This window comes from Salvelinus alpinus, chromosome 32 (genome assembly GCF_045679555.1).
Source record: "Salvelinus alpinus chromosome 32, SLU_Salpinus.1, whole genome shotgun sequence".
NCBI lineage: Eukaryota > Metazoa > Chordata > Actinopteri > Salmoniformes > Salmonidae > Salvelinus > Salvelinus alpinus.
Genome location: NC_092117.1, coordinates 14,657,232 through 14,679,584, shown reverse-complemented (window position 1 = coordinate 14,679,584; position 22,353 = coordinate 14,657,232). Strand labels below are relative to the sequence as shown.

Below are 22,353 nucleotides of genomic sequence, written 5' to 3'. Positions count from 1 at the left end.
AAATACAGACTAACATGACTACTATTTCTGCCTACCTACAGAAAAATGATTGTGGTCATGACATGTAGTAATTCATATGGACACATGATGGCAGCAACGAGCTATCATTGAGAGAATAGGCAGCTTGTCCCAACATCTCCATCAGCTCCTTATTTTCTCTGCCTGTTTGAGCTTCATCAGTGTGTTTAGTGTGGTGGGGACTGGTTCACTCACTCTCCTCGTCCTCGTACAGGGGCAGGGCACCAGGCTGGTCGGGGTGAGGCTCGTAGTCCAGGCTGACCTCGTACTCCTGGACAGGGCCGGCCACGAGGGCATCGCGACCATAAGGATGCCCCTGTCCTCCACTCATTGCCACGTTACACATGGAGGCATAGTCCTCTGTGAGATAACGGAGAGAGAGACTGAGACATGACCAATCTGACGGAAACGAGAGAGACATGCATATCCTCTAAGAGAGAGAAAGAAAAAGAGAAAAAGAGATGGAAAGAGATCGAGACATAGCTATCTGAAACAAAGAGAGATAGGAGAAGAGAGAGACTGCGTAGCCTTCTGACCACAGTAGATATGAGGAGCCAGAGAAGAATATCTGCAGCCGGCACTTCTATTCCAACGCAAAGAGAGAATACATGACAAATAGCTAATACGTTTGATAAATACAACTCTTTTCTGTCATTCTAAGAACTGCAGGACATCCAAAATGTCAACACTTCCATGGTTCTTCCAAGTAATTACATTGCCATTATCACTTGGCTTAGAAGGCAGAGGGATATTTGACTAAAGTGAATACTCTGGTTTGTGGCTAGCGGCCCATTTCCCTCCTGAATGTGTCTTTCAACACACAGCACAGCACCTGCTCTGAGCTCCCTCCTTCCTGGTTACTGTACTGTGGGAACCTAACCCAGAGTCTTTCATCTGCACACCCCGGCCAGCCAGCCCCTACAGTCCCCTGCTAATCCCACGCACCTGCCTGCCTCCGCTCTCTCCCACAGGAACGTCTACACAGGAGACGCATCAGAGAGGGACCGCAGAGAGATCTGGATGGACCTGATGAGAACAAACGAGTGTGTGTTCTGTTCTGGTCTCTCTATGGAGAGCAGCGGTGGGCTCACTCACCTCACACACCTGCATCGGAGTTATTCAGTAAAGATCCGAGTGGGATCGGATGTTGGACGAGAAGTCTTACATACCAAAGGGTGTTTCGCAAATCTTTGAAAACCTAAAAGTGTCCCAGACTTCGAAATGTCTAATTCTGGATTCTGTCAATGTTTCTGAATGAGCTAAAAACAGCTTTTGTAAAGCGTGCAACCGGCAGAAGGAGCAGCTGTAGACCACAATGTCGCACAGCTACAATGTTCAAACCTAGCTCTTGTGACTTATCAACTGCACTTACTAAACTGTCGGTTCAACATCATTCTCACATGAAGATACGAATTCCAAGACAAACTGCTGGGAAATCACTCAAAAATCACATTTAAAAATCCCCAACTCTACCAGTTCCATCTTCCAGTGGGCTGGAATAGCAGTCATGTTTAATCAGAGGGAGGTCCCCACATGTCCCAGTCCGCAAGTCCCCATACTACACATCGCAGCCCTCCACCCTGGCAGCGTAGTGGGGGCATGCATTAGCAACCAGCCCTGCCTAGACACACTCCGGGTATTGGATCGGGGGGGGGGGGGGGGGGGTTAAACAGGAAAGGGGGAGTGGTAGAGGATAGGCCCCAGGGCAGGCTAGACCTCGGAGCCTCCAGGGGACAGGAGCATTAGCAGCAGCTGGCAGAGGCCAAGCCTAATGAGGTGTCACTAGTCCTGGGTATGAGGTCTGAAAGGGCCTGGTCCACCACAGGAAGGACCACGTCTGGTTCAAGCACTGACCACCATAATCACTCTCAGACCAGCTGTATGGGGTTCTATAATATACCTCACACGAGACTGGATGAAGAAGCATTTACCTAAAAGTTAGCTCTATTCACAATGGATAAAGTCATTATAACAGTAGCGTTGATAGATGGACATGAATGCTGGTGTGGAAGGTTTGTAGTACCTGTGTTTTTGAGGGGGCAGAGGGTACAGTCCATGCCCCAGGCCTCTCCAAACAGACAGCAGCACTCTGTGTATGTGGTCTTTCTGTTGGCAAGGGGCTTGGTGCAGGTCAGAGTGTCTGTCAGAGTGTCTGTCAGATTGTCTGTTACCGTCTGCCAGCAAACACCCTGGTAGCCAGTCTGCTCACCATGTTGCTCTGCAACAGACACAGTACATCTCAATCACAATCGTTATCTCACTATGAAACACACCATGTGGTGTGACAAGTTCTACAATCTCCGCGAGAAAGACATTTTTAAAAACATGTTTACGACAACAGAGACAATATAAGAGCATGCTAACCTTACACCATGCGTATATTAGTATCCTCCACAAGGGTTCTTACCTGCCACTTCAGAGGCGATCACACAGCTCTTGTTGTCAGAGTCCAACACCATCGGGTGTGTACAGAAACACATGTAGGAGCCCTGTGTGTTCAAACACTCTCCCTCCACACAGCTAGACTCCTCTTGACACTCATCAATATCTGCCGGGGGGGGGGGGAGAGAAAAGAGAAAGAGGGGAGAGAGGGAGCAAGTTAGAGAGCGAGAGAGAGACGGAGACAAATATTTGAAAAGGTGCTGTTGGGAGTTCTGTCGTCTCAGCCCAATTCTCTTAATGAAACGCAGTCTGCACGCATGCCGCACAAACACACAGCCATTTACACTCATTAACCTGTCCAATTAAGCATCCACTTACATAGAACAGAGACAAAAATGCTTGCTCACACAAAAACACTCAGGTAAGGCTGACTTCAATTTGGGAATCAGGCTAATAAACATCATTTTCTATTTCCTATTGATGAGAGGGCAAATCCGTTTTCCCTGTGTTAGTAAAGAAAAGTAGGTGGCAGAGACAGTAAACCTGTTTTTGTGAATGATAGCTCAACTAATACAGCTTCAAGGGGATTATTTGCAGGTGTTGTGAAAAATAAACCTAGTATTTGGATTGTATGTCAGCCCCAAAAGGAAAGACATGTATTTCTGAAATGTGCAGCCACAGCAAACGCATTAGATACACATCAGGCCTGTGGTTTCATAATTGCTGAGGAAATGAATTTAAAAAAAACTACTTTGACGATCATATCCATCCAGACATACAACTGAAATACACATCCACTCAATATTCTACACTTTCAAAAATACCCCTCCATCCCTTTTAAGAAATATCCACATATCCCAAATAGAACACGGCCATAGGACTGGTGGTGGTAGTGGTTGGTTAGTCCACGCGTAACAGGGTAAAACCAGGACCGTCTGGGGTACAGGCCAAACCTCTGCTGGAGCCTCCGCCCAGTCCCAGCCTGTCCAAATAATCCAACACAAATGTGGCGGAACTCCGCAGGCGGACCACAGGCATCCTGCGCTTGTGTCCCGGGGCCAAGGATGCGGTGTGGGGCCCGGCAGAGGGCCAGGGTCCCTCCAGTGTGGGCCGGTTGATGGTTTGCGACTTGCTGCCTGGGCCTGCTGGGTTTGGCACATAGGTCACCGCAGTCTGGCCCTGCGTCACCCCCAGAGTGTCCCGTGTCCCCGCCCTGCCTCTCACCAGGCCCTGACCCTACGTAACCCAGGGAGGGGCCCCAACCTACACACCCCTGCCCAGCCAGCCAACACACAGGCTGTGGTACAGTAGGACTAACTACTTTTAATGTGTGTGGACAGTTTAATGACATAGAGCTGTGGAAATGTTATATTAGTAGACTGAGGGCTATTGATTCCAATCTTTTGATTGTCGCAAAAAATGGCATCATGTTGTGAGTAAATCAATTATGTTTGGGTTGAATTAATACTAACTAATGTGAATGACCTTCCCACTGACCTCTGCACTGCAACTTGACCTCGTCGTAGTACAGGCCATTCTTACAGTAACACTCGTAGCTTCCTGGGCTGTTGAAGCAGAAGCCATCCTTACAGATCTCCTGGGCAAACAACGCACACTCATCTGCATCTGGGAGGGAGAGGACAACAGAGTGTTAATAACAGCCCACACAGCCACAGAGATAACCAGAGAGACAGCCACAGAGATAACCAGAGAGACAGCCACAGAGATAACCAGAGAGGCAGCCACAGAGATAACCACAGAGACAGCCACAGAGATAACCACAGAGACAGCCACAGAGATAACCACAGAGACAGCCACAGAGATAACCACAGAGATAACCACAGAGACAGCCACAGAGACAGCCACAGAGACAGCCACAGAGACAGCCACAGAGACAGCCACAGAGACAGCCACAGAGACAGCCACAGAGATAACCACAGAGACAGCCACAGAGATAACCAGAGAGACAGCCGCAGAGATAACCAGAGAGACAGCCACAGAGATAACCAGAGAGACAGCCACAGAGATAACCAGAGAGACAGCCACAGAGATAACCAGAGAGACAGCCACAGAGATAACCACAGAGACAGCCACAGAGACAGCCACAGAGACAGCCACAGAGATAACCACAGAGACAGCCACAGAGACAGCCACAGAGACAGCCACAGAGACAGCCACAGAGATAACCACAGAGATAACCACAGAGATAACCACAGAGACAGCCACATAGATAACCACAGAGACAGCCACAGAGATAACCACAGAGACAGCCACAGAGACAGCCACAGAGACAGCCACAGAGATAACCACAGAGACATTTTTAGTTAATCTCTTGCTATTGAGATAACAATGTAAAAATGCTGTTACTTCGCCACTAAAGCTGAAGGAACACCAATACTACTCAATTTCCAGTATTCAAACAGTCTCTACTCTTCATGTTTCTGGAAAAGTGAGGCCAACTCAACGCTTTAATGAGATGAAACCCGGAGAGGCTTAGAGAAAAACTCCATCAACAAACAGTTCTGTGTTACAGTACTCTCCTCTTCATTGTGTGTGCCGTCGGTTGGGCGTTGGTGTTTGCAACTGAGACCACAATCAGCTGTGCTAACAGATCCACTAATTGAAGACATTTCCAGACTGGTGCTCAGGAACTGTCCCTGGAAACTTGCCTTCCCAGCCCGTCTCTCCCTCTCTCAGAATATACCATATTCACTTGCTGCCAGCCCCTCTCAACCAGACTGCCTTTGCTGTAATAAATTATACTATTGAATTAAGGACGTTGGTTCGATGAATTCGATTTTGTGCGAGGGGAACAAGCTACAGTAAGATTGTGGGGCTGGGAAAGGAGAGGGAGAGAAGAGGAGCGAGGAAGAGGAAAGGACAACAGGAGAGCGAGAGGAGATGTGCTAGTGTTAGGCGGTAAAGATGTGCTAGTGTTAGGCGGTAAAGATGTGCTAGTGTTAGGCGGTAAAGACGTGCTAGTGTTAGGCGGTAAAGACGTGCTAGTGTTAGGCGGTAAAGACGTGCTAGTGTTAGGCGGTAAAGACGTGCTAGTGTTAGGCGGTAAAGACGTGCTAGTGTTAGGCGGTAAAGACGTGCTAGTGTTAGGCGGTAAAGACGTGCTAGTGTTAGGCGGTAAAGACGTGCTAGTGTTAGGCGGTAAAGACGTGCTAGTGTTAGGCGGTAAAGACGTGCTAGTGTTAGGCGGTAAAGACGTGCTAGTGTTAGGCGGTAAAGATGTGCTAGTGTTAGGCGGTAAAGATGTGCTAGTGTTAGGCGGTAAAGATGTGCTAGTGTTAGGCGGTAAAGATGTGCTAGTGTTAGGCGGTAAAGATGTGCTAGTGTTAGGCGGTAAAGATGTGCTAGTGTTAGGCGGTAAAGATGTGCTAGTGTTAGGCGGTAAAGATGTGCTAGTGTTAGGCGGTAAAGATGTGCTAGTGTTAGGCGGTAAAGATGTGCTAGTGTTAGGCGGTAAAGATGTGCTAGTGTTAGGCGGTGAAGATGTGCTAGTGTTAGGCGGTAAAGATGTGCTAGTGTTAGGCGGTAAAGATGTGCTAGTGTTAGGCGGTAAAGACGTGCTAGTGTTAGGCGGTAAAGATGTGCTAGTGTTAGGCGGTAAAGATGTGCTAGTGTTAGGCGGTAAAGATGTGCTAGTGTTAGGCGGTAAAGATGTGCTAGTGTTAGGCGGTAAAGATGTGCTAGTGTTAGGCGGTAAAGATGTGCTAGTGTTAGGCGGTAAAGATGTGCTAGTGTTAGGCGGTAAAGATGTGCTAGTGTTAGGCGGTGAAGATGTGCTAGTGTTAGGCGGTAAAGATGTGCTAGTGTTAGGCGGTAAAGATGTGCTAGTGTTAGGCGGTAAAGATGTGCTAGTGTTAGGCGGTAAAGATGTGCTAGTGTTAGGCGGTAAAGAGTGTAAGTCTTAGGTCTCCAGACATCAGAGGCTGGCATTTCTTTTCTGGGACTCCAAGACTGAGAGAGAGAGGCAAACTAAAGCGACAGACACACACACACACACAACAAGAGCACAGACAGAGGCCTGCCTGGGAGAGAGGCAGCTGCGATGACATTAATAGCAGCATCTCAACAGCAGAAAACAGAGCTCCGTAAGGCTATTCAAATCACGGGTTTGTTGTTACCTCGTTGTCTGATTCATAGTGTTCTCACTGCATTTTCTGAACACTACTGCTGTGAGCCAAGGCTCTGTTTAGCCTGGACTGGGTCTCTGAGTTCACATACCTTTATAACTCTCGGCTGCGGTCACTCCAAACACAGTGTCACCGGTTGGGACACTGCCTCTCCCAGCTGGACACATCTGGGAAAACTGATCTGTTTGAAGAGAGAGACAAGAACATGTGTAATATGTCACGTGTTTGTGTGTGTGTGTGTTAATGAGTGTGTGTTTTATGTGTGTGCTTCCTCACCAGTGCCCTGGACGGGGCAGGGGTGCACCTCACAGTTGTCCCCCCAGCCTGCCCCCAGCGTACAGCAGCACTCCTCCATGGTGACACTGCTGGTCAGCACGTTCTCACACAGGTTCTCATCGTTGAGGTTGTAATAGCACTCCTTCCTCTCCACTGACGAAGCTGTACAGGGAACAGAGGGGAGAAAACACTTCACTGCACAGAAATAGATCAAGGATAGTGTTCAGTAATATCACCTGTGGTGCGAGTGAACAAGCGACGTTTTAGAGTGACAGCAATGGGTTAACCCGGAGAGGGATGAGTCTCTCTCTCTGTGACATTTCCCATGCAGGAGTGTAAAGTGACACATTTAGAGCGTGCTGGAGAGGTAAGGCACATGATGAATGTGATCCGTCTGGAGAACCAGAGTACACAGCTGCTCACACTGCTTTTAAGATATTCACGGAGAGAAGAGAACCACCCCCTCCGCTCCCTCTTCCTCCTCCCCTTGGTTTCCCCGAAACCCTCCACACGCACGCAAACACACACACACTGCGGTTTCTGTCTCATTGTTTTGTGCTCTGTGAATTCCTATGATAATTACAGATCACCAGAGACTCATATCTAATTGCCCATTCTCAGAAAAACCCAGCTTTTCCTGCTACAACATGGAAATGGCCTTTTACATTCTTCCAAAGCAAATCACACTATTACGTAACGTCTGCTGTTGTGAGCACACGGCATTCTCTAATTCCGAACATTACGTAATGATAAACTGTCCTCCTTAAATATTTGGGACTGTTTTCAGATGTAACAGAGAACATACTCTACTTGAGGTCATGTGGTTGAGTCGGACAAGAAGTCTAGGTTAATGTAGAGCTCTGGGACCCGACCTAAAGCCCTGTACTACAGTATACATCCACCAGACAGACACACAGCCGGCTCCGTTTCTCATTAGAGTTTTACACTCAGGCAGAGACAAGGGAGACCCCCGAAACGTGGGTCCACAGAGCCAGGCCCCCCCATTCCTCAGAACACCACTCCACTCAAATTGAACAACACAGTGTTAAAGGTTAATATGGTCGACTGAGACAATGCCCTCAACGTTCCCTATACAGTCCTGTTAATGTAAAGGGATTCACACAATGGAATGTCCCGATCACCACTAATGTGTTGATTTCGATGAACCATGTAACTTGGGAGACTTTTTAACCCTCCATCACCTCTTTTATCTGAGGACAACTTTACTCAATTCTAATCAGAAACTATCTCTAACTCTTCATTTGTGTTCAGGCAATGTGTGGGTCACCTGTGGGAGCAGGACTGCACTTGGCGGTCATCTGGTTGTACTCCTGGTCCTCGTCGCGGCATATACACAGGAAGGAGCCCTCCACGTTCTCACACAAGGCCTCGCCACACACACCGCTCAGCAGATCACACTCGTTGACATCTGCAGGGAGAACACAACACCTTGGTTAGCGGTTAACACTAATATGCATGGTTAGCAACCTTCCATCTCATTCATGTAATGCCTCAAATATGTGGCTTGTGCGGCTTCATTCACTGGGACAAGTAGCTGATAAAGACAAATGAAGATACTACGTGATGTACTGTATGGGGAGCGGGTGAAAAACATTTGGAAATGGATTTCTCTTTAACAAAACAGTAAGAGCTCAAAATCAATAAATAGGCTTATACATTGAAGAAGAGATACTCAAATATCTATTTCACTCTCCAACAACATGTATTTGTTCCTTTGACTTGGCTGTGGTTATACATGTGCATCCACCCATGTATGTCTCTCCAGTTATGAACGAAGGTGCAGAGATAAAACATCAACCCGGAAGTGGAGCTCAATGTAAAAAAACAAAGCCATCTGGTTCCTACGTGCTCTGATCTGCTCCGTATCCCCAACACCCTGTCCGATACTTCACACCGTGGTGTGGGCCAGATTGTCAATGAGCTAGAAAGTGTTAAGGAGAGAGTGGGGAGGAAGAGAGTGGGTGCGTCCCAATAGGGGAGCACTAAAAAGGGGGTGGGACAGTCCAGAATCACAATGGAAAAGGCAGATTTTGCCTCATAAGAGATGATATATAAACATATTGCACGGCCTTTCCTGCTCAGCAGAATGGGACGACCGCAAAGTACATTTGTAGAAATGTTCTTTCTCCATTTCAGAGGATTCTGTCCTTATGCATTAAATATTTTATATACCAGTTTATATACCACAATTTGGCTACACAGTACATCTCCGCTGCCCTGCCATTGGAAATGATTTAAGATGTACAGAGAGAAATGCTGAGTTACAGTATAGTATAGCTAGATAGGTTAGTGGGAAGAAGACTGGCTCTATTTCGATGGCGATATATACTGAGTGTACAAAACATTATTAACTTTCCATGACAGACTGACCAGGTGAATCCAGTTGGAAGCTATGATCCCTTATTGATGTCACATGTTAAATCCACTTCAATCAGTGTAGATGAAGGGGAGGAGACAGGTTAGATAAGGATTTTTAAGCCTTGGGAAATGGATTGTGTATGTGTGCCATTCAGAGGGTGAATGGGCAAGACAAAAGATTTAAGTGCCTTTGAACGGGGTATGGTAGTAGGTACCAGGCGCACCGGTTTGTGTCATGAACTGCAACGCTGCTGGGTTTTTCACGCTCAACAGTTTCCCGTGTGTATCAAGAATGGTCCACCATCCAAAGGACATCCAGCCAGCTTGACACAACTGTGGGAAGCATTGGAGTCCATGCCCCGAAAAAATGAGGCTGTTCTGAGGGCAAAAGGGGGGGTGCAACTCAATATTAGGAAGGTGTTCTTCATGTTTTGTATACTCAGTGTATAACTTATTTTTATGTACGCAGATGAAACTTCCCAGCCTGTCTCTCTCTTTCCTCTTCTCCTCCTCCTCCGGTATGTGACTGGGCAGAAATAGCCAGTCGCAGGAGCCAGAGAGACTATCATTGTGTGATTCAGAGCACAGATGGCTTAGCATATTCACCCACAATGGCCGCTATCGCATATATCTGCCGCCACGGATCAAAAAGCTCATTAACAGCCCAGGTACCTACTGTAATGCAGGAAGCAGACAAAAATTTAAAATGAAAAGTCCCTCCCTCTAGTTATAAGCCTTCCTTGTCGCTCGGCTCAACGCATCCAGGTACTGAGGAGAAACTATAATTAATTTGACATTAAAACCTGCTGCTGCTCTTCTGGTTTCAGCACACGCCGCGGTGCCCTCATTAAAAGCTGGTCTGTCTGGCTTGACCCAGTAGCACCTTGTTCACTATGCACAGTCATTGTTTGGGTTCAGCCCCAACCGCTACCCCAGCCTCAGTCCAGCAGAGTCAGAAAAAGCACAGCTGTTGGCTTATTCATCTTGTTTAAAGTTGTAGCTAGCTGGACTAGAGGGAGAGAGAGTAGCAACAATGAAATGTGTCACTTAAATCACTTGACAGTCAGACAGTGTTCTGTTCAATAACATGAGCTGTGAAAAGAGAGGACACAGACAGATAGGCTACGCTGTTTGAATCCCAGTATGTAACAAACAGGTTAATACGATCCAAAATGTCTTCTTTATCTGGGAAGCAGAAAACAATCCGAGAGGCTCAGGGCTGCGTCTGTCTGGGTGTAACCAGAGATGGGGAGAGGAGGGGTTGGCGGTTGACCACTTCCGGTAGTTTGGGGGGCGAGACCATCTGTGCAAGCCACAGCAGAGTGATGGGCTGGCAGAAGAACAGAGGCAGCTGGCTGTACAGGGCTGGGGTGGGACCCACCAACACTTGCCAAGGTACAGATGGAGAGTGTGTGTGTGAGAGAAAGAAGGCAAGAGAGACCGTATGCGTAAGTGGACGTGACTGTGTGTGCGTGCGTGTGCACGTGCGTGTGTGCATGTGCGTGTGTATCGGTGTGTGTTGCAGGTTAGTGTACGTGTGCATGTTGCAGGGAGTGCATGTGTGTGTAAAAGTGTTTGTGTGGATGTATGAACGTGTATGTGCGATCGCGTGTGTGTGTATGTGCGCACAGGTCAGAGATGTCTGGCTGAAGGAAGTATTTTATCAGCTTCAATATGGGAGTGCCTGCGACCCACTTTCAGGGCTCTGACAGGCCTTTCTGCAGGAGGAAATTGGAATAGATGGGAACTGCATGGGCCCAGTTAAAGAAACCACCAAGACAAACGAGCTCCAATTCTTCAGCTTGTCCAAAAACATGAACTCACTGGCTCTCTATCTGATGATGATTCCCCACTCCCTCAAACCCCCTCAAACTGAGAGAATGAAATTGAGAGTAACAAAAAAAACGGCATTCTGAGCTCTTTTGACAGAGTGAGCACTGGTTTTCTGTGGGTCTGTGGAAGAATGCCCCCTGGCTTGGCTGAGGTTGTCTGGGGTTTGATTTGGTATCAGGGATGGATTTTCAGACAGAACACACTCACCTTTGAATCCACTGCAGCCCGGGGCTGAAATGAAAGCCATGCATCACTGATAGCGAACCACCACAGCCAAGCCCTGACCGGAAAAAGCTATTGACTGAGAAATAACCTGGTCGACCAAACATACAGTACATTACATCAAGAAAGAACATTTTGTGTAACCTATAGATCTGATTCAGACAACTCCAGTATTAAAAGTCAAATCAAAAAGGCAATTTTTTAAATCAAAATCTCTGTCTTATAGTCAATCTTTCTCTTCAGTGGGGATAGGCAGACAGGAACCAGAACCCTGGACTCACACTGACAGACAGAAGATACAGCTTTACAACTCTCCATTACTTTCATTGCAACGGTATGTGTGTGTATTTGCGTGCGTGTGTGTGCCTGTGAGTGCGTGTATGCTTGTGCGTGAGACAGCAGAGTCTAAGCTCCAGTGCATTTTCCAATCCTAGGGTCTAAGGAGCACTGCAGACACAGCGGGAGATGTTTAAAACATAACAGCGTGAGCTACACCTTCAAATTGAATAAAAATAAATGGTCACATCAATCAAATGTCCGGCGACACGTCTGCCATCTTTTTTTTTCATGCAAAGAGGGGAAACTACTGTCCCAAAATGGCCCTGCATCAAAATGGCCCACACCATATCATCACATTTAAGTCTTTGATGACATGATTTCATATCTACAATGCTTACACAATCTGTAAGAGTAGCATGAAGCATACATTTCTAGCACTGCCAACAAACTCCAGAGGAAAATAGCTGTCAGGAAAATACACTCAATCATAATTCCTATTGCTTTGCATGGACGAATTCATGTTTATAATTGGCTAAAGGCTACAGTAGTTGCCACTGAATGAGGAAATAAATCTCATTTTAAGATTGAAAAGGTTACTCTTGGTTTTCTAGGTTGACAGATATAGCCATGGCAGACTACCCAGCATATACATAATAGGAGTGAGCTGTCATTCAGTCGTCATGACAACTCTGCTGGAGTTGTCTCAAGAAGGGAGCAGAAGTTTTAGCCATCAACGCTAGCAGTTTGGTTTTAAGAGAGTTCCAATGCTTTCAGCAGGACACCTACACTGAAAAAAAATGAAGGTTCTTAAATGGTTTGAACTTTTGCCCAATAAAGAACCTTTGAGTTAAGTGGGGGATTCTCGACGTGGCATCTACGGTTCTTCAGAATTCTAAAAGGTTCTTGAAATGTATGGAAGCCCTTTCATAGCACACAGCAGATTGGCCACTGTTAAAGGGGCAGTGCAGTCAAAAACGTTATTTTCAGTAAAAAAAATATATATATTTCCACACTATGAGGTCGAAATTACACTCTGAAATTGTGAAAATGATAATGCCCTTTTAGTGTAAGAGCTACAAAAACAACACCTGGAATTTGAGCCTGTTTGGGTGGGATGGAGTTTTTGGCCCACAGCATGATATTAGAGTTCTCATCGGGCCTGAAAATTTGAGGCTGGTCCGACCCAAGCCCGGTGAGCTGAAACCCAAGCCCAGGCCTGGTCTGACATCACAGAAATTAATTGAGCCCGAACACCAAAAAAAGCCTGATATATAGAAAACAGCATATAGAGTTAAACTGGTGTTGAGAAGAATGCAGCCACTAGGCCTAGAAAAAGCACAGAGAGGAAAACTCATCTTAGTAAGGAATGGTTAAATATTGGAACAAAGTAGGCTAATGCAATTGAAGGCATGTATCAAATTCTTGCTTATAGTTCTACTGAAACTTCCAAAGTAATATCCAACCGTTACACTAATTTAAAGCAATAATCGTGTATTGCCACCAAGATGATAATTCAGCACTGTTTTGATTGGGACAGCGCCATCGTGCTGCTTTGAGACAAGCATGGAGGACTTGTCTTGATAAATCAATCAATGTCAGATTTTGGTTCACACTAAATCCCGGTTTTGATATTTGGTAACAATTAGGCTGGGAAACTGTTAGCTGAGGTGAGCGAGTGCTCATGATCATCTTTATTCTAGTTTTCTCATATGATAAAAACATTTTGCTACTGTAGCATGTTACGTAGCTTAGCATTATGCACTTCACTGGCGTAGTAGCCTGAGTCATAACCAAAAGCCTGTGACTTGTCTGATAATCAATCAATGTGATTTTGTCTCCCAAAACCCACCCACACACACTGACACACCCCACTCCTACTCACCCACACAGCCGAGGCCCTCCTGGGACTCCTGGTAGCCCCGGTCACACAGGCAGCGGAAGGATCCGACCATGTTCTCACAGAAGCCGTGGCTGCCACACGCCAAGGCGTTGACGTTGCACTCATCAATGTCTGCAGAACGAGGAGGAGAAGGGTCAAAGTTTAGATATCGGTTCTTCTATACAGTCTCGGTGGTAGAGGTGGTTCCTCAATAAGGACCAGTTGACCTACAGAACAGCAGAAGCCTACACCCACTGAGCTGCAGTGGAACTAGTCTCAGGTTTTGAAGCAAATATCTCATTGGTACCATTTATTATGAGTATGAGCATCCAGACAGTTCAAGTTGTGTCCAGAGGCAAAACAGAAAAGTACAGTATACCACGAAGCATATAGAGGCAAGGCCAAAATAAATGAAAGGCAGATCCACACTGAAAAAAGTGTGTGTGTATGTTTGCATGTACAGTGTGTGTGTGTGTGTGTGTGTGTGTGTATGGGTGTATGAGTGTGTGTGTACATTAGACTCCACACCCTGCGAAGACTGTAATAAATATGCTCAAATATTAGCACAAAAGAACACTAGGAAAATCATGGAGAGCTGTAGACAAAACATGTCTCACATAAATGTCCTCTTGTCTCGGCTGAGCTGGGCAAACAGAGCATTCTAAACTGGAACACTGTGTAACCCAAACAGTTTAATCAACCGCCTGACCCCTAAACAAGCACACGCAACAGACGTAATGTTGCTGCCTCACGACAGATGCTCATAGTGAGTTACTATGGTCACTGAGGAATCTGTTCTGTGGAGATAATTAGTAGAGAACAAGCTTGAGTTAGCTGGACCAACGAGATGGTGCAAAGTCTATTGAAACACCCCCCTACCCCCAAAACCTACAAGAGACATACACTACATGACCAAAAGTATGTGGATAACTGCTAATTCCAAAATAATGGGCATTAATATGGAGTTGGTCCCCCCTTTCCTGCTATAACAGAGCCTCCAATCTTCTAGGAAGGCTTTCCACTAGATGTTGGAACATTGCATTAGCGAGGTCGGACACTGATGTTGGGCATTTAGGCCTGGCTCGCAGTCGGCGTTCCAATTCATCCAAAAGGTGTCTGTGCAGGCCAGTCAAGTTCTTCCACACCGATCTCGACAAACCATATCTGTACGGACCTCACTTTGTGCACAGGGGGATTGTCATGCTGAAACTGGAAAGGGCCTTCCCCAAACTATTGCCACAAAGTTGGAAGCACAGAATCGTCTAGAATGTCAATGTATGCTGTAGCATTAAGATTTTCCTTTAGGGGCCTCCCAAGTGGCGCAGCGGACTAAGGCACTGCATCGCAGTGCCTGAGGCGTCAATACAGACCCGGGTTCGATCCCAGGCTGTGTCACAGCCGGCCGTGACACCCACGAGGTGGCGCACAATTGGCCCAGCGTCGTCCGAGTTTCCTTGTCCCATCGCGCTCTAGCGACTCCTTGTGTCGGGCCGGGCGCCTGCAAGCTGACTTCGGTCGCCAACTGGACAGTGTTTCCTCCGACACATTGGTGCGGCTGGCTTCCGGGTTAAGGGAGCATTGTGTCAAGAAGCAGAGCAGCTTGGCAGGGTCGTGTTTTGGAGGACGCACGGCTCTCGACCTTTGCCTCTCCCGAGTCCATTTGGGAGTTGCAGCGATGGGACAAGACTGTAACTATCAAATGGATATCACGAAATTGTCGAGAAAAAGGGGTAAAGGTACAAAAAAAAGTATATAATTATAAAACATTTCCCTTTACTGAAATTAAAGGGCTCGAACCATGAAAAACAGCCCCAGACCATTATTCCTCCTCCACAAAACTTTACAGTTGGCACTATGCATTGGAGCGTTTCCACTGCTCCAGAGTCCAATGGCGGCGAGCATTACACCACTCCAGCCAACGCTTGGCATTGATCATGGTAATCTTAGGCTTGTGTGCGGCTTCTCGGCCATGGAAACCCATTTCATGAAGCTCCCGAAGTTGCTTCCAGAGGCCGTTTGGAACTCGGTAGCGAGGACAGACAATTTTTACGTGCTACGCGCTTCAGCACTCGGCGGTCCCGTTATGTGAGCTTGTGTGGCCTACCACTTTGTGGCTGAGCCGTTGATGCTCCTAAACATTTCCACTTCACCATAACAGCACTTACAGTTGACCGGGGCAGCTCTAGCAGGGCAGCAATTTGACGTACTGACTTGTTGGAAAGGTGGCATCCTATGACGGTGCCACGTTGAAAGTCACTGAGCTCTTCAGTGAAACCGTTCTACTGCCAATGTTTGTCTATGAAGATTGCACGGCTGTGTGTTCGATTTTATACACCTGCCAGCAACGGGTGTGGCTGAAATAGCCGAATCCACAAATGTAAAGATATTTCCACATACTTTTGTTTATATAGTGTACATGTACAGGTGTCAAGCCAAGGTGACGCTTTGTACTGCTCACTGTCCACCAAAAAGCAGTTGATAGACCAGAACAAAAATGTATGTAGATGGATGGGGAATGGTATGGAAAGGTGTGTTGATGGGTGTTGGGGTAAGGTGAGTTTTGATGGATGGATGGATGGATGGATGGATGGATGGATGGGGTAAGATGAGATGGAATAGGAGCGCATGGGTATTTTAAAGCAAAGGATTGGATGGGGCAACAGCTGAAAGTTTGCAGGGCTATGGCTACCCTGATGATGCCGACTCACCCATACAGATGCCCTCTGGGCCATGGTTGTGTCCAGGGGGGCAGTCCACCACACACCTATAGGAGCCCTCCATGTTCTCACACTGCCACGCCCCACAGATGCTCCGCCCCAACTCTGAACACTCGTCGATATCTGGGAGAGCACAGAGCCACAGTACCCCAGTCAAAACGCAGCTAAACACTTATACACCCCACTGAACTGAACACAGTAACGATGCTTGAATTGTAGTCCTCAGGAAATCATGATCGGCATAGAGAATGATGGGATATGTAGTTTTGTGACAGGGTGTTACCAACCCAGGCATGTGTCAGTGTCTGGCTGCAGGCGGTAGCCAGTGTCACACAGGCATCTGTAGGAACCCTGGCTGTTCTCACAGGAACCGCCAACACACCTGGTGCCATCTGAGCACTCATCCACGTCTGCAAAGAAACACACACGTACACACACAAACTCAGCATACCGGTACACCCTATATGCCAACAAAAAAAAACGTTCTCAAGGGGTGTTTGAAACAAACACCAAACAGTTGAAGACTTGGATATCCTTGGATACCCTGAAAGTCCGTTGACCAAGATAGAAAAAGCTTCACGTCATCAGAGCCAGAGATGAAAGAGACAGAGAGAGAGACAACCGTAGAAGCAGATGTGACAGGCCACAGCAGGTTTCATCTTCCTCTTGATCTCTGCTGGACCCAATTCAATCTATGTCAAACAGGCCCTCCCTGGAGCCCAAACATCCTTCTTCTTGGGTCAGACCATCCTTTGGCTGTTACAGGGGAGGACAGTCTGTGGCCCCTTGGGGGTATTACTGTACTAAAGCCAAGCTGGGGTCTGGGTAGAAGAGCTGTGGGCCGGGACCCCTGTGCTTTGATTGTGGTCCAGGCCTCAGTCCCAGTCTGCTCCTCAGCTGTGGTTCTGCAGGTCCAAGATCAACAGGGAAAGCGGTGGGCTGAGCTGCGGGGGCTGAGCTGGGGGGACTGAGGTGTTTTATGGCCCATGTCCTATTGCTGGTTCACTGGGCCCATGTTCCCAGGATTAAACAAGATCGTGGCCCCACCTCACGGGGGCCTATCGTGGAGCCATGTTCAGGCTGAAAACATATTTATACCACAGGGAGGAGGGAAGAGGAGAACTCCCCTAACAGTAAATGCTATTTCCTCTGTTTGCCTCCTTTTGGCTTGGGAGGATCATGTGTCTGTCTTTAGCTAATTGGAATCCCACCCCTCAGCCTCAGTGATGGCACCTGCAAAAGTAATCTGCCGTTAACTCTGCTGAAGGATGTCCTGTTGTCAGCTTTACAGACTTGTACAACATGCAGGATGCTCACGTACTATGGCGCATCCCTCTAATTCATTTCCTCAGTGAAAGGATCAGTGAAATGACATGAAAGGTGAAAATTGGATTACGACCAAAAATACTATTGTAGTGGTAATTGCTTATGATGTCCATATGTATGTACGTACGCCTGCCCGCGCACACACACACACACACACACACACACACAGAGGACCTCACTCACTGAGCCTGAGCTCCTGCATAAATCAGGAGTAACAGAGTACAGCAGAAAATATTCCTCCTTGTCTAGACATCGAGCTCAAAGGCTTCCTTCTCTGTTTTTTCTCTATTTTTACTGCAGGAAAGGGCATTTAAAACAACTCTGGCACGGGGCAAGACTCCTGGCATCAAGGTCTTTGGTGGAAAAAAAGCAGAAACCATATGTGAAAGAAATGAAAGCCACTCTCTTCCAGGAGCAACAAGGCATCGGCAGGGAGAGAGACGGAGCCAGCAGAGCGGAGGGAACATGCGGCATGAGACGGAGGCGTTAGACAAGCATCCGACTAACATCGTATAAATGTCAGATACACATCAGTTGAACCAGAGAAAACCACAACCAAACATGGCTATCAATCAAACCACCGCTAAAGAACTGGTGTTGTGGATAGATCGTGTGTGTGTGTGTGTGTGTGTGTGTGTGTGTGTGTGTGTGTGTGTGTGTGTGTGTGTGAACGCTGATCGCCGTTCACGGCAATTCGCCGCGAATAGAGTAACAGCCCCTCTATTACCAATGCACTTCTCCGCGTAAACGAGTCGGCAAAATAAAAAAAGGTGCTTACGTGCATTTTTCCTCTACTACACCACCGCATGTGGATGCAAAGAAAGGGCGACGCGAGAGAGTGAGAGAATGAATGAGTGACTGGGTGAAGAAAATGAGTCAGTGAATCAGTGAGAAGCCTCCTAACACTTCTAATCACTGGAACTCGACTTATATCACATTTCCCCAAGCCTCTTGGCTCAGAGAAACACTGCCACAACAACTGCAGATCACTGGAAGAGGCAGGGTGTCATATTATTGTGTGGCCTACCTTCACAGGTGTGTTTGTCCTGGCCGGCAGCGAAGCCTCTCTCACAGACGCAGTAGAAGGAGCCCTCAGCGTTGAGACACTCCCCGTGTGGGGAACACAGCTCCGGGTCGTCCAGACACTCGTCAACATCTGTCGGGGACAGCCAGACCAAGGCGCAGGTGTGAGGTCATTCAACATGACACACCAGGGAAAGAAGGAAGGAGGAAGGGAGGGAGATACAGGCCAGAGGCTTGTTAACTGTTGCAGGTGCCTCAGTGTCTGATTCCTTTGTACACACGTATAATGAAGAATGACATCAGCATTACCACAGGCAGGGGAGATATGTGAAATCACCTGGCCTCTCAGCTTCTCTGGCACGCTCACATGATGTGGGTGTGCGTATGTTAGAATAAGTTAATGTATTGGTGAGAGTGTGTGTTCAGGTGCATGTGTGTGTGTGTTTATAGGCATATCAAATTATTGCATCAAAGAGAGAGTGTGAAGGTGTCTGTGTCTGCATCTATGTCAGTCTGTGAGTGTGTGAGTGTGTGTGTGTGTGTGTGTGTGTGTGTGTGTGTGTGTGTGTGTGTGTGTGTGTGTGTGTGTGTGTGTGTGTGTGTGTGTGTGTGTGTGTGTGTGTCTTTGCATGTATGTTTTGAGTATGTGAGGGAGGGAGTGGCCTATACCTAGGCAGCTGGTGCCGTTGATCTGCTGGTAGCCCTGGGGGCAGCTGCAGTGGTAGGAGCCCATGTTGTTGACACAGTGGCCCACCCTGTCACAGGGCATGGTCAGCTTCTGGCACTCATCCACATCTGCAACCAAAGGAACAGCTCTCAATGCAGGCAACACACACACACAATCATGGACGCACACAGACACTATGCTTTATGGGAAGATAGAGGACATGAAGATAGAGTCCGTTTCAGGATTTTAATTAGGGTAGCTAGATATTTTCTACCATGTGTTTGTACATTACATGATTAAAAATACATTCAATTAGATGAACAATGTACAAAATATTGATACCAGTTCAGAAATCCAATCTTCTGAACCATTATCAGATTATTATATATATACTGAGTGTACAAAACATTAAGAACACCTTCCTAATATAGAGTCCCCTCCCCCTCCCATTTGGCCTCAGAACATCATCAATTCGTCAGACTCTACAAGGTGTTGAAAGCGTTCCACAGGGATGCTGGCCCATGTTGACTCCAATGCTTCCCACAGTTGTCAAGTTGGCTGGATGTTCTTTGGGTGGTGGAGCATTCTTGATACACACAGGAAACTGTTGAGCGTGAAAAACCCAGCAGCGTTGCAGTTCTTGACACAAACCGGTGCGCCTGGCACCAACTACCATACTCCATTCAAAGGCACTTAAATCTTTTGTCTTGCCCATTCACCCTCTGAATGGCACACATACACAATCCATGTCTCTATTGTCTGAAGGCTTAGAAATCCTTCTTTAACCTGTCATCTCCCCTTCATCTACACTGATTGAAGTGGATTTAACAAGTGACATCAATAAGGGATCATAGCTTTCACCTGGATTCACCTGGTCAGTCTGTAGTGGAAAGAGCAGGTGTTCATAATGTTTTGTACACTGCGTATGTTTTAAGAACTTTTTTCAGATCTATCTAAACACAGCTAACTCCAATGTGTCCCAAATATCCACTGCACAGTAAGACATTGTACTGAATGAGAAAATGTGTAATTGTGTATGTGAGGTTGTAATTGTACGCGCAAGTGTACAATGGTATGAGTCAATGTATAACGGTATAAGTCAGTGTGTAATGGCAAGAGTCAGAGGATAATGAGAGTCTTACCGTCACACTGGTCCCCTGCCGCAGAAGCCCTGAAACCGGGCCCACAGTTACAGAGGAAAGAGCCCTCAGTGTTTTGGCAGTGCCCCCTGGTACACACCTGCTCATCCTGGCACTCATCCACATCTGGGGCACAACACACAACACTCTTAGGCAAAAGCATCACACAAAAGCAGTAAGGCTCAGGGTGCTGCACTGATAATTCTGAGCGGTGTCACTAAAGTCCAACATGACCCATTCCTATTTGAGGATGAGATTATGCATAAGAAGAGGCTTAACATGTCGAGCACATTAAGAAATAATACAACTTTCAATAATGTCAATTTAATGTACAGGTGTGTTCAAAGTATTGTCAATGCTGTAGGACTTTATACCACATCTTGAAGGCCCGTTGTGTCCTCACATTCAATAAGTCATATTTTGATACAGACTTCCTGAGCAAGGTAGCAAAGAGAGAATTCTTATCATGCCAGAGGGCAAATTGGGCCAGGTGAACAGCGAGAGACATTGATGTGGCATATCGGGAGAAATATGAAGAGACATTGATATGTGGTAGCAACTTGAGTGGCAACTCAGTGTTTCATATACTTTCATTGCCCCAAACAGCCCAAGTTGGTTATTGAAATTCCATCATTTATTCAGCAGGACCCAATAGCTTCACTGTGGGCACTATGGTCCTCTGATAAAGTTGGGAGCTGCCAGGCAAATCCTGAATGATTTATAAACGTGCGCTACAATGCCTCAATCTTAAAGGGGAATTTTACCAATAATATATTTTCACGTGTATTTCTAGTCAATCCACCATACATACGGTTTGGAAATATAATTTAGCCTACAGTTGCACTGATTGAAGTGGATTTAACAAGTGACATCAATAAGGGATCATAGTGCCCACAGTGAAGCTATCGGGTCCTGCTGAATAAATTATGGAATTTCAATAACCAACTTGGGCCCTTTCCCAACAATGTGGAGTTCAAAAGTAAGAAAGATCCAAGGGTCCTATCTGAGATATATGAGAAATAGCTTATCCTGTAATTATTATTTTGTTTTCTGTTTCAAAAGGCTCTCGAAACACGGCTTCTGTCAAAAAGTTGAAATAGCCGAGTCAAAGCACTTCATCATGTGAGACTTTGCACTTCCACCCAGCTTTTCTATGCCAGTGAATCCCAGAAAACAGCACTTGCTAGCTGAATCCACCTGTCGTGCTGTTCATATGTGTTCAACCGACTGTGGGCGTGTAATTCAAATTATCTCTGTGACCAATGTTTACGAGAGCTCGGGCCGATCCCTACCCATGCCCGCGACGTTCAGGCCCTACACTACCCAGGCCTGATTGGTTCTGCTCGAAACCAGAAATGATAAATAATTTCCTCAGTTAGTAAATTAGCTGCTCCTCTCTGTGTGTCACCCGCTTCCTGCTGGCTCTGCATGTGTGGGAGTATAGCAACGGCTCCACTTGGGCTGCTCGGCTCAATGACGGGACACGACGAGGGCACAGAGCATGGCTGTTCGCTACTTTCCGTCACTCTAAACTCCGGCAAATCTCAAGGAACAATATTATTTTCTGTGAAATAATCTCTCCTGTCATATATTTGATTAAGGTGAAGCACTTTTGGGACACCACAGGATGTTGATGGCACCTTAATTGGGGAGGACGGGCACATAATAATGGCTGGAGCAGAATTAGTGGAATGGTATCTATGTGTTTGATGTCATTCCAGTCATTATTATGAGCCATCCACCCCTCAGCAGCCTCCACTGTTTGACACCTACTGTTGAACCAAGTTCAACCCACACACCAACCACTCTACCCAGTTAGAGAGAGGGGAATCTTGGGAGTTGTAGGAATTGACTCAAATGGACAATGGTGAACATCAGGACTGATCAGGACATTCAAAGCTAGATATCTAGACTCAGACATCGTTTGGAAATTCCTTTTTTTTTGTGAATGCATCTACCTTGGACTACTGAAAACAACAAAACCACTCGATTACATGGGTAAAATAGTCCTTTAAGCAAGGTGCCTTGTGACTGACATAAAATACTGTGGAAAAAGCCAAGACAAAGT

General features: G+C 46.7%; 1 protein-coding gene across 4 annotated transcripts in view; it reads right to left on the bottom strand.

Moving 5' to 3' along the window:
• The window catches only part of ltbp1 (latent transforming growth factor beta binding protein 1), a 140,868-nt gene that overhangs the window by 16,634 nt on the left and 101,881 nt on the right, over nt 1-22,353 (bottom strand). For 3 of the 4 annotated variants that reach the window (XM_071379518.1, XM_071379521.1, XM_071379520.1), the window contains 13 exons: nt 20,289-20,411; nt 19,149-19,274; nt 18,484-18,612; nt 16,418-16,540; nt 16,122-16,253; nt 13,417-13,545; nt 8,110-8,250; nt 6,822-6,983; nt 6,637-6,726; nt 3,898-4,026; nt 2,426-2,566; nt 2,042-2,236; nt 214-378 (listed from right to left, as the gene is read on the bottom strand). In XM_071379518.1, coding sequence (XP_071235619.1) covers nt 214-378; nt 2,042-2,236; nt 2,426-2,566; nt 3,898-4,026; nt 6,637-6,726; nt 6,822-6,983; nt 8,110-8,250; nt 13,417-13,545; nt 16,122-16,253; nt 16,418-16,540; nt 18,484-18,612; nt 19,149-19,274; nt 20,289-20,411 — 1,785 coding nt within the window. The remainder of the gene's footprint in view (nt 1-213; nt 379-2,041; nt 2,237-2,425; nt 2,567-3,897; nt 4,027-6,636; nt 6,727-6,821; nt 6,984-8,109; nt 8,251-13,416; nt 13,546-16,121; nt 16,254-16,417; nt 16,541-18,483; nt 18,613-19,148; nt 19,275-20,288; nt 20,412-22,353) is intronic. The other variant, XM_071379522.1, reaches the window with a different exon arrangement.